Source organism: Arachis hypogaea, chromosome 16, assembly GCF_003086295.3.
Source record: "Arachis hypogaea cultivar Tifrunner chromosome 16, arahy.Tifrunner.gnm2.J5K5, whole genome shotgun sequence".
In the NCBI taxonomy this organism is placed as follows: domain Eukaryota; kingdom Viridiplantae; phylum Streptophyta; class Magnoliopsida; order Fabales; family Fabaceae; genus Arachis; species Arachis hypogaea.
In genome coordinates this window covers 24,103,299-24,115,449 of record NC_092051.1, presented here as the reverse complement: position 1 = coordinate 24,115,449, position 12,151 = coordinate 24,103,299, and the positions used below count along the sequence as shown (strand labels likewise).

Below are 12,151 nucleotides of genomic sequence, written 5' to 3'. Positions count from 1 at the left end.
TTAAGAGATAGACAGTTCTTAGACAAGATGAAAGCGTTGTCAATACCACTGGATAGATGGCATAAGCAGCATTTTAGAGATATAACTGAGAAGATAAAGCATTTTGAGAAAGAGATAAAGAAGATGGATAATATAGTTAGCAGTGGACTTTATGATGGTACAATGGAGGCAAGGAGAAGGACGTCAGTGAGTTGCTGTAAGAAGTGGTATGTTAGGCAGGATATTCACTAGAAGCAAATGTCTAAATCTCAGCATGCTGAGGAGATGGATAGGAACACAAGGTATTTTCACAATATTGCTTTGCCAAAAATAAGGAATAGCCGGATTGAATCATTGGTGATTAATGGGAGACTAGTGAGGAATCATGCAAGAATAAAAGTTTCAACTAAAGATTTTTATAAATGTTTGTACCATTAGAAAGCTTCTCTAAGTTTGAGCTTTAGAGATGGTTTAGTTAATCGTTAGAAAGGGAGAAAGCTGAAGTCCTTGAGGTGATGCCATCAGTGGAGGAAGTGAAAGAGACAGTTTGGGACTATGAATCAACTAAGGCTCCAGAAAATGATGGGTACAATATGAATTTCATAAAAAAAGTATTAGCATGATATTGGAACAGATTTCACTGCAGTTGTGATAAACTTTTTTGAGTCGGCAAGGCTACCAATAGAGTCTAATATCACGTGGGTAGCGTTGGCTCCGAAATTTGCTGGGACTAAGAAAATAAAAGATCTCAGACCTATAAATATGGTTGGATATGTCTATAAAGTTATATCTAAATTGTTGACAAGAAGAATGAAGAGTGCAATACCATTTTTAGTTGAAAAATTACAAAGTAACTTTGTGAAGAAAAAGAAGATACATGATGGAGCTTCAATTGCATGTAAAATTATGCAATAGTTGAAACTAAAGAAGAAGGCGTCAGCGATAATCAAACTGGATTTTCAAAAGGCATATGATAGAGTTAAATGGTGCTTTGTTGATACTGTATTAGAAAAGACAGGATTCGGTAGTACATGGAGGGCATGGATCAGAGAGTGTATTAGATCGGCATCTATCTCTATTCTGATTAATAGGTCACCATCAAAACTATTCAAGATGGAGAGGGGGCTTTGTCAAGGTGATCCATTATCTCCATTTTTGTTTGTTCTGGTGGTGGATTGCTTAACAGGATGATCGGAGAGGCAATAAGGAATAGGCGAATCTCTCCACTTTTAGTCGGTAGGGATAATATAAAATTATCACATTTATAATTTGCCGATGACACTATATTGTTCTGTCCGCCGGAGGAGGAGACAGTGAGAAATTATCAAAGACTTTTGAGGTGCTTTGAAATGATGTCTGAGTTGAGTATTAATTTTGACAAGTCTAATTTGATCCTAGTGAATTGCAGTCAGCAGTGGGTGAGTCGGATGTGACTTCTTCTCAGATGCCAGCAGACATCTCTACTGATGAGGTATCTTGGTATTAGTCTAGGAGCAAATTCCCGGCTAGTAAAAACTTGGAAGCCAGTCATAGATAAGGTGGAAGAAAAACTTAGCTTGTGGAAATCAAAGGTCCTTAGTAAGGCCGAAAAGCTGGTACTCATAAAGTCAGTAATAAATAGCCTACCTATTTATTACTTGAGCTTATATAAGATGTCAAATGCGGTTGCACGAAGAATAATCCCATTACAGAAGAGATTCTTTTGGGGGAAGGAAGATGGACAACCTGGTCTGGCTCCTGTTAAATGAGAGATGGTCCAAGCATCAAAAAAGCTAGGAGAGTTGGGGGTGGGAGATATGGTGATTCGTAATACTGCTCTACTGTTTAAATGGCGGTGGCATTTCTCAAAGGAAGATTGTCCATTATGGAAGAAAATTGTGTGCTCCTGTAATAGCTTAAACCCTGATCAGTTGCTGTCAACTCAGACACTACCAGTGAAAGGAGGCCCATAGAGAGACATATGTCAACTGCATATAAAGGACTAACAGGTCCGACAGAGGATGATTGATGACCTTGTTATGGAGGTAGGGGATGGTAGATCCACCAGATTTTGGGAGGATACTTGGCTCCAAGTGGGAAAGCTAAAAGACTCCTTTCCGAAATTCTTGATTTTAAACCAAAAAGGATCATTAATTAGAGATTGTGGGTTTTGGGATGGTATAGAGTGGATTTGAAAATTTCAATGGAAGAGAAAACTCCGACATTGGAAGGTAGATACCTTGGATCAGTTGCTTCATGTCTTGCAATCTGTTAGATTGATAGCAGAAGTACAAGATAAAGTGGTGTGAAAATGTGTCAAGGAAGGCATTTATTCTACTAACTCATTTGTTCATATTTTACAAGAAGAGACTATGGCCAATGATATTCTGAGCTACAGATTCACATAAGAAATTTGGAAAGGATTAGTTCCGCCTAGAGTTGAGTTGTTCACCTGATTTGTATTAGTAGGTCGGGTCAACACAAAGGAGCGGCTAAGTAGATTCGGAATCATTGAATGGAATGATAATTTGTGCGTTTTGTGTAAGAAGGATGTTAAAACTGTACAACACATTTTTGTTACTTGTGAGTACTCTTAGCAGGTGTAGTGTGCATGGATCAAGGAGTTTGAATGGAAGTGGACTATTCCAAATACCTTAAAAGATCATTTTGAGAGTTAGCGGAGTATGTCTTTGACAAAAGAGTTACACAAGTGTTAGTTAATTAGGTTCTCTCAATTATACAGAATATTTAGTTATGTAAAAATGATGTCATTTTTTAAAACAAGATAACAGACGTGGTTAATTATGTTGCTCGATCATTCTGTTGTGTTAGGAAATGATGTGGTAGTTAATTCATGTTGTTGATGACTATACTAAAAATGACATAAGAATTATTTTTGTTTATATTTTATGTTTTGTAATTATAGGTTATTTGTTCCATTTCAAGTGTTAAGTTCTTTCTTTTAAAAAAAATTAAGAATAATAAAAATATATTATCTAATTTAATTGTTAGTTAAAATAATGTTATCAATCTATTTTTTTTATACAAGTTTACAAGTCATATGTGTGTGATGTACCGATTGCAACCTACATCTACCTCAGATAAGCTCCCATCGAAATTGCCATAATCATTTTCTGATATATATATATATATATATATATTAACAAAATTTATTATTTTTTATTATTAATCAAATATTTTACTGTAATAATTTAATAATATATTTTTAATTTATATTTTTGAACATTGCTCATTAATTATTGTTAAAACAATAAATTTTACTGTCCTCTAGCATTCTTAATCTATTATACCACTATTACTAACAACTTTGATTATTAAAAAGGAAAGTACCCTATAGTATATAGTATGTCCGAAAATGAAGTAAGAACTTCCTTGGATATAACCCTGAAAAGCAGAAACAGAATCCCACATCATGGTCCTCTTGCCCTCTTAGCTTCCCTGCACCAATGTCTTAGTTGCCGCTCTTGTCCCCTCTTCTTCTTTCACATCCCCATCGTACCCACAAACCTCTCTCCTTCTCGTCATATTCCACAGGAGGCCAGGCAAGTTTTCTTTTCTTGCTTTCATATTTTCTTATGCTGATATTATTGTTAGTTGGTGTCTAGTGTCTCCAATCATAAAAAAATGCGTTTGTTTCTGCGAACTTTCAACTTCAGGGCTAGATGGGATCAAATGAAGGAGAGGAAAATGGAGAGAACAGAAGAATTAGGAGGGCATACTTGGTTGTTTCATTACTGTGTTTGGTGATAAGCGTAGCAGGAGGTTTTGTTCTTGGTTGGTGGCTATACAAATACCACCCAAAAAATAAGCAGCTATGGATGGTTCCCTTTGGCTTCGTTCTCTTCCTCACACCAATCATTTGCTGTCTCTTTCTTATACTTCCCGACTTTTGCACTGCCAAAACCGATCCAGTGGATGCAACGTCCTCCTTTCATCATCCAGTTCCAAAGAGATTAGCTTGATTCTTAAGTTCTTTTGAATTAAGGGAAGTTCCTTAGCATCTGCCAGTTTTGTACAATTCAAGTCAAATGGATTTCTGTAATATCTTTGATGGTTCTTCTCAATTAACGAAGCACATACGCTTCCATCAATTCTCAGCATTTTTTGTTTTCTTTGTTCCTTGTTTTTTTTTGGTTTGTAATTAAATATATTAGATATGTTAGAACATGACAGGGGTAGTTGGTATCTGGGCCAAATTCTTCAGTTTTATATGATGTAGAAAAATGGGATATATGACGTGGAAGCTTAAGAAGGGGTGCAAGGGTAGGGTAGGGGCAAGTCATATTCACAGATGTTCCCCTCCCCAGATCCTGCAATCCAATTGGAATTGATTAGCCACGTATGGTGATTGCTGCTTGCTAAGTCTTTGTAAATGAATGCAGCTTTCAAGATTTAAGTATTTCTCCAACTCCAACCGTCCCCTTAATACTCTGCTTTAGTTTCAAATAATATAAGCATGTCATGAAAAAATAAGTGTTTGTCTATGTTTTGAAAGTTTAGACCTAACTAAATAGAGTTGAAATATGGGTCTAAAATTGAACAAATCACGTGATTGAATAATCCTTTTCAGCAATAGGAATAATAATAATCCATGATCAGTAGGACAACAAAGTGGACGTTGCCGTTGACTCAGCCTTCGGCAAATTGGAAATCAACTCCACAATGCATTGTCTTTGTGTAGCCATTTTAAATAAGAATAAGCATAGGAAATAGATTTTTAATTAGTTAACATTAGTTGATTTTTTATAACTAACTTGGGTTGGTCGAGTAGTCACCTCTCTCGTTCGCTTAAACAAGTCTCAGGGGTTCAAATTCCGCCTTGTGTATGCAGTAGTCCATGGGTCACAAAACTTAAACGAAAGTCATATTCACAATGGATTAGTTTTTTTTACTATCAGAATAGAGGATATTGTAGAAAACAAAAAAGAATAGTTAATTTTTAATTGTAAATTTTTTTTACTTATTTAAAAAGTTTTCGAAGTTTAGAATTTAAAATTTAAAAGAAAAAAATTTAAAAATTACCTGAAAAAAATTAGCTCTCTAATTGAATTCTTTTAAATAATAGAGCAACTTGTGTCACTCAAAACCATACAGCAAAGTGGAGAACACGAACGTCCATAATCTAGCCTGAGCATGTTAATACGGTTGGAAGAGATCTTACCCCACAAGGAAGACAATCGAATAAAATTGCACGTCCATACATTATTTGTCTTTAAGGAGTCGCACCACCAACTCAATTTACTTTGCGCTATAAATATATACACACTATTTTTTATATCCAAGAGAACTTCGGTATAGTTATCTCGTTATACTTTCATGATGAAAAAGTGGGCGGCTGAGCGAAGATAATTCCCCCAACTTTCATTATTATCAATTTATCATGATATGCCTTCAATTAGTAAGTGGCTATAATTGTCTGTCTGATTTTTTCTTTTCTTTTCCTGTTTCAATATTTATATAAAAAACAAAAACAATGTATATATAGGATTATACCAAAAGATGTAAATCCGAATAACGCACTATGATTCAAGCTCAACCAATTCCACATAGAACACTAGTAACGTACGACAATATCTCTTATAAAATGATGCAATAATAGACAGGTCAAGAAGTACACTAGGACTGAATTTCGAAGGTAAATGTACAGTGTATTACCTTTAGATGTCAGGTTGCTAAACTGCTTATAAGAATAATCAAATGCAAGATTACATATATACATCTAGACAGCTACATTCAAAGAAAAATGGCAATATTTTCATGTCCATGCTGAAACTTAATGGAAAAAGCAGACGATGGCATCGCTTATTCAACTACAAAAGCTCAAGTCACCATGCCTCATACATCAAGATCCGGACGTGTTGGGAACTCAATCCCCCTTAGTGCAGGTATGTTGTCTATATCCTCTTTTGAAAACAATGGCAACAACCATAGCGCCTTGTTTGTGCCGAAAACCTTGGAAAACAAGGGGTAGAACATATGAAAACATCTGATAAGGGTGACTCAAATTCACAAGATATTAATCCAGGTAGAGATCACACACTACAATTACAGGATTTACTAATATTACGGCATTTCATGTTACATTGTTAAATCATCAGATTATTGAAACTAATCAAACAATGCTTTGTTCGTTAAAAGGAGCAATTGCTAATTCTTATTATTTTACGCAACTTTTACTTCCTTTCCTCTCGTTTCCTATTCTTTCTATTTTCATTTCTTCCATTTTCTTTCTTCCCCTTTTCGCTCCTCATCCGAACAAAGCACTTCATGAATCAGATATTTAACATCAACTTCACAATTTCCAATTATTTTGTGATGTTTTACTACTTGATATTTAATGTTACCTGCTCAAAATTCTTCTTCCTTCCCAAGTCATACCTCCACCTGACTGCTTTTTTCTTTTCATAAACCTGAAACATCATTTACCAAACAGCCACTTTAGATAAAAGAACCTTAGTTATTCTCAAAATTATCTGGTGACTACTCAGTGTACCAGGCCTTCATCATAGTTAGAGCCTTAGAGGTACACAACCATGTTCAACAATCAAAGCTGAATTAATGAATATCATCATCTGTTGTCACAGCTTGATAAAGCCTGACATATTTGATATTTCCCATGTTCAGTGAACAGAATCATGCTGGGTTTCAGAATTAACAAAACTCTAATGTATGTCTGACCAATAGCATTATTGCATACCATTTCAAAAAGGTTAAAGAGAAAATAATATTTATTCATAAATGATTAACAATTTACCTCTACCGAAGTTGTGTTGCTTAAGAGAAGAGATATATGCATGACTACGAAACAGAGAAGACTCAGTGCAAAGGCCAAATTGAGAACTGCATCAAGGCATACAGTCTGTAAGAAACATTAATAGCTATGAGGATTCAATAAAAGCTACCCAGATTAACTTGACTAATATAAGTATAACATTTATACTTACTAGAAGCCAAAAAGATTACAGCAAATCCCCCAGGAGATAATGAATGATTTCTAGCTCCACTGAAGAATCTGATCAAACTGGGGACCAGAGCTAAGCAATCCAGTGTTGTCTCAAGAAATGTATATAGCTATTAATAGGAGGGGGACAGAGAAATAAATTAGGCAAAACAAATACCAGAAAGAGTAGTATGACATTCATCCCTTTTCCAACTCCACCACCTGACCCCTCCTGTTTTCTTCTAACAGTATGCACTTCAATAATTTATAATTTGCTTTCCTTTAGAATAAAAGTACTAGGCATGTGTTTTCTGTTCATTCTAACAAGGTAGCAACACTTTTCCCATTCATGTTGAGAAAGCAGTTAAAGCACATATTCCATTCGATAATTTGATACAGAAGCAAAGGATTATTAAATGGAAAACTTAAATTTTATCACTTCACTAGATCTTCTTAATGATAGAGCAGCAACTGCAAATCGACAAGACTCAAGAGGGATAGATGTTTCTCTAATTATTTCATTGAATTGATTAATTCAGTTTTATCAATTAACTACCAGAAATGTGGGCCAACAATCATTTCATTGAATGATTTGATGCAGATGCAACCGATATGTAATTGACAAGTTCAGTGTTATCATGTAATAAAAAATGTCAAAACCTTCCAAGCGATATGCAGAGGAAGAATCCCAAAACCTTCTCAAGAATATGTAGAGCACAAAGAAAGTAGCAACTATGGAGACATGGAATTACCAAGAAGAGCAGAAAATACTTGTAGTTACGTGCTCCAACGCAATTCACCACCCAAATACAATGATGATCCATCTTAAGAACGCATCTTTGGCCTGCAAAATACATCAAGGAGACAAATATAAACCTCAAGACAAGGTGAGGCATGCTTGTGCATGGTCATGTATAAAATGATTCATAGAAAATAGAGAAAATATTGGAAGAGACATACAGACAGAGCAGTGATGGCAACGGGGTGGCTTGGCATTCTGGCATCGAGTACAATAGCCAGTGGAAGAAGAGGAAGAAGAAGCCTCAGCTGCAGCCTCGGACTCAGGTGCAACTTGAGAGTAGAGTGATATAGGAGTAGTGACAGCTTCTAAATCGTGGTGCTGAGAGATGGGCAAAGGCCTCCAATTATGGGGGACAGAACCAGGGTCATTCAGAACCACCATGAAGTAGGACCATGTCAACAGTATAAGCTGCAAGCAAGCAACAACTACGAGCATTGAAGATTGAACAAGAGAAAAAAGGTTAAATCTTTGAGAGAGAGAGATAGGAGGGAAAACTGACAAGGATGTGAAAAAGGAAGAGAATGAGGAAGGCGAGTGGGGAATGGGAGTGGAACAAGAGAGGGCCCCAGGCGATGATAACAACGGCGTAGTAGGAGAGGGCGACGATGGCGGCGAAGAGGAGGATCATGAAGTAACCGAGAACGCGGAGAGCAGAGCAGAGCTTGAACAAGTTGATGTGATCCATTCGACGAGCAATTGAGGTAATGATCTTCGGGATTGGAAACCTTACTGCTGCTGCACCTCCAAGTCCTGCTGTTCTGCTCCGTGCCGGGAACAGCCGTTTCCAGATATCGGAAGCCAGGGTGCTGCGATCCCAATTTCCAATTCAGATTTTGGAATTTGGGTAATAGGACTTCCGGTTGTGCTTCTCAACCGGCTTTGCAAATAAAGTAAGAAACAGCGAAGCACCCCACTTTATGGCGATGGATCGAATGCGGGGTCGGGTCGGATGTTGTTGAGCTCACGATCACAATGGAGCACGGACACTTGCTGAGTTGTCGTGTCTGTATATCGGACACGACACTCACCAATATTCATTCAACATGCGTGTATACTGTATCTAATCGTGTCTTAATAAAAAATAAAAAAAAATTTTTCGGACACGCAACACATAAATACAATCACGTGTCAGCGTGTTCAATCTTATTTTTAACATATATTCTTAAAATAAATTTAGATACAGTATATATTGTTATTTATTAAAACAAAAAAATATTTTAAATACTTGATATAATTAAAATAAGACATTAAAAATAATTCAAAAAAGTTAATTTATATTTTAATATCAATAAATATTAAATATCATTACGATTTATCTAAAAAATACTTTATATTTTGTATGTATGCGTGTTCCCGTGTCATGTAAGATTTTAAAATTTGCGTGTCGACGTATTCCGTGTTGTGTCGTGTCCTATGTCCGTGTCAATATCCATGCATCATAGGAAGCTTACATATTTCAATTCCAATTCCAAGTTGAGATGGTTAGTGGTTTGTCCGTGAAGGTTCCACCGAGTTATTGCACCTTCTTAGAGTGGCGGATTGATCTGTTAGCAAAATTATTTGTCTATTTTAAGTAGAACGCAGCGGATAGAAATATCTACAAAAAGTATTCTGACACTCAAATTAATGGAATGATCTTAATAAAGAAGCGAATTACAAGTGAATAAATAAATAAGAAGGTGTGAATGTATGATTCTTTTTTGGAATTATCCCTTTCAGGTTGTTTCTTCCTCTTTATCATAGTTTTGAAACTAAACCGGATTGGCCGGTTCAACCCGATTAATCGGAAACTGATTACCAGACCAGTTCGATTAGCCTCATAAACCGTTGGCAAAAAACCGATCGAACTGGTGGTTAACCACTGAACCGCGCAAAACCGGCCAATTTTTTAAAGGATTTCTGCCAAAAATTCTCTTATTAAGTTATTTCTTTTGGTCTTAGAAAGCATGAAACTCGAGCATTTCAGCTCCATTGTTGAAAGATTATAGGTTGAATTTATATATTTGAAATTATATATAGGTTTTTTAATAATTTTATTTAATATTTAATTAAACCGATTGAACTCCGGTCAAACTAGTAAACTAGTAAACCAGTAACCTTACCGGTTTATTGACCGATCCGGCTCTCGCAACCTTGCTCCTTATAAATAGTTAGAGCCCGTTATGCTTGACTCGAACTCTGTCGATATTCTCGATAGGTTTCGCGTTTCTTGCCGTATCAATTTTGTGATTCTATTGTTATCTCAATTTGGTTAATTACGTGAGTTGTGGCTTTTATGTTCGAGTTTATAGCAATTTGTGGCCGAGGTATAACATACGTATCATAGCCCCCAAGCTTGACCTATCCTAAAGGGAAAGAAGTAGGCTGAGCTTTTATTTGTATATCTCGGCCATTTGATGTGGTGCGTGTTGGAGGTCCCCAGCACCCAAGCTCGAACTGGTTCCTTTGGTGAATTTGAAAAATCTACTTTTGTATATTTTTTTTATGTATGAACATGACACCAACTTCCACGTGCCCCTTATGACTTAATAGATATGACATGCGACGCGAGACTTGATGTATCCCTGTGCGTTTGATCAAATAACTCCTTGAATAATTTTTTATGAATGGTTTGGATTAAAAACAAAGGGAGATGGAGGATGCACCGTTTAGTAACCCACTGTTGTCTTAAAATTTGTTCCTTTCCCGAAGTTAATTTTGTGTTGAAGTTTTGAAGGAAAAGAGTTTAATCCCCCATTCTCTGCAAATGAGTAAAAAAGATTAGTTTTGCTTTTTCATTTTGCCTTCTTCTTTAGTTCTCTTGTGTTTGACTTTGTGCGAGAAAGATGGGTAAGAAAAAGTAAAAGTATATGAGAGTGATCTTTGCTGTTGGGTGGGCGAGAGTGTGAAGAGTTAGGTTTTCCGGTTTGACGATATTAATTCTGTGAATGTTTTTTATTCTTGGCGTGTGGGTCAGAAAGGGGAGTCAGATTAAGATAGAAGTGTTGCCATGTAAGGAGAGTGATTGCGTATGTGAGAAGTTGCGCGATTGGCCTTATTTTTATTTGTATAGTTGTTTGCTTACGAAACTTGGTGTTAGGCTTCTTTTTTCTAACTTTCAATGTGGTGTAATGTTTGTGAAAATTAGGAGTGCCTTGGATGAATTTTCGTTTCATTTGAACGAATTTTTAGAGGAGATATTTTCCCTTTCTTGGTCTCCTGAGCCTATGCAGATCTTAGATGTTAAAGATAGGTGTACCAATGATAATTTAGTAAAGGAGTTTTTAATTTTTGAAATGGAATCTAAGGAGTTGTTATATGTTGCTAATTGTTGAAACAGGACACAGATAAGCAGGCGGTACTGGACTATATAAGTAACTGTAGGTTCACTAGGATACATTGGTATCATTGTTTGTATACAAACGTAATATTGTTTTGGTGATGGTGTAAGAGAAAAAGCGTCGACCATAACAACGGTTGGTCTAAAATAATTTTTCAAATAGATGAAGAAAAATGAAAAAGAGGGGTCGATTACGAATGTGGATAAGGAAGCTGGTGCAGGTGATGTGCAATTCGAGCTGCAACTGAAAGGTAAGCAAAAAAGGGGACAGCCGACTATTAAGGAGAAGACGGCCGAGATGATCAATCTGAAGGACAAGAATGACGTGAATCTTGGATTGGTGGAGACTGCTTATGAGTCACAAAAAAGTTACATGAGTATTTGAAAGATGACTATGTGAAATCTCTTTGGTCTAAATTGTTTCTTTTTATGGCCCTTGCTGATCAATTCAGTTAGTTTCCTACCAATGTTAGAATGATCAATGAAGTTGGTCATATAGGTGCTAGCCACTTTCTGCAAGTATATCACTTTTATTCATAGTGATTTTCAATTTGGCTTTGTTTGACTGATGTCTTTTTCAGGTTATTGGAGCTCGCCTTGTGTCAGTTAGTCAGACACAAGAGCTTGCTTTTGAAAAGGAAAAGAGGGATGCTGTGTCAATCGAGGAGTTGACTAAGGTTGTAGATGATAAGGAAAGGAAAGTTATCAAACTACCTCATCTCTGAAACTAAAGGATTCAGAGTTGAGCAGTATTAAAGGTCATCAGCAGTCAATGGAGCATGAATTGAAGGAGTTGAAGGTTGAGAAGGAGCAGCTTGTTGCTCGAGTGAAAGAGTTGGAGACTGAGGTTTATGAAGCTTTTACTCAAGGGTTTGACCAAGCAGTGTCTCAGGTCAGAGTTTTATTTTCTGAAACAGATGTGAAGAAGTTGGATGTGACAAAAGTGGTCGTGAACGAAAAGTTGGTTGATGACGATGCTATGGGCAAAGGGAGAGGTGAGAGCTCAAGTATTGGTGAGAAGGAGGGTTGATTTGGCTTTGTAATAGCTTATTTAGCTTGTATGGACTTGTTTATTTTGAATTGTCAATTTGTTATTGCTGATTTATAAGAT

The 12,151-nt window shown here is 36.3% G+C and overlaps 1 protein-coding gene and 1 long non-coding RNA gene across 2 annotated transcripts; one reads left to right on the top strand and one right to left on the bottom strand.

Moving 5' to 3' along the window:
• The first annotated feature begins 3,178 nt into the window (after nucleotides 1–3,178).
• On the top strand, nucleotides 3,179–4,387 carry LOC140179925 (uncharacterized). Its single transcript, XR_011874063.1, has 2 exons — nucleotides 3,179–3,521; nucleotides 3,636–4,387. It is a non-coding gene; the product is annotated as an uncharacterized lncRNA (long non-coding RNA).
• Nucleotides 4,388–5,542: 1,155 nt separating this feature from the next.
• Nucleotides 5,543–8,702, bottom strand: LOC112758538 (probable protein S-acyltransferase 12). Its single transcript, XM_025807242.3, has 7 exons — nucleotides 8,221–8,702; nucleotides 7,880–8,129; nucleotides 7,672–7,763; nucleotides 6,924–7,050; nucleotides 6,734–6,819; nucleotides 6,324–6,389; nucleotides 5,543–5,931 (listed from the first exon to the last, which is right to left on the bottom strand). Exons 1-7 carry the CDS (start codon nucleotides 8,404–8,406, stop codon nucleotides 5,815–5,817), a joined length of 924 nt encoding a protein of 307 aa, XP_025663027.1. The 5' UTR covers nucleotides 8,407–8,702; the 3' UTR covers nucleotides 5,543–5,814.
• Nucleotides 8,703–12,151: the final 3,449 nt, after the last annotated feature.

Bases quoted from the DNA above. Each gene is read 5' to 3' on its own strand.
- LOC112758538 (XM_025807242.3), bottom strand. From the start codon at position 8,406: ATGGATCACATCAACTTGTTCAAGCTCTGCTCTGCTCTCCGCGTTCTC. The intron at 7,051-7,671 runs GTAATTCCATGT...TCCTATTAATAG, and splicing joins AGTATTTTCTGCTCTTCTTG to CTATATACATTTCTTGAGAC. The intron at 5,932-6,323 runs GTAACATTAAAT...TTGTTTTCCAAG, and splicing joins GGAAGAAGAATTTTGAGCAG to GTTTTCGGCACAAACAAGGC.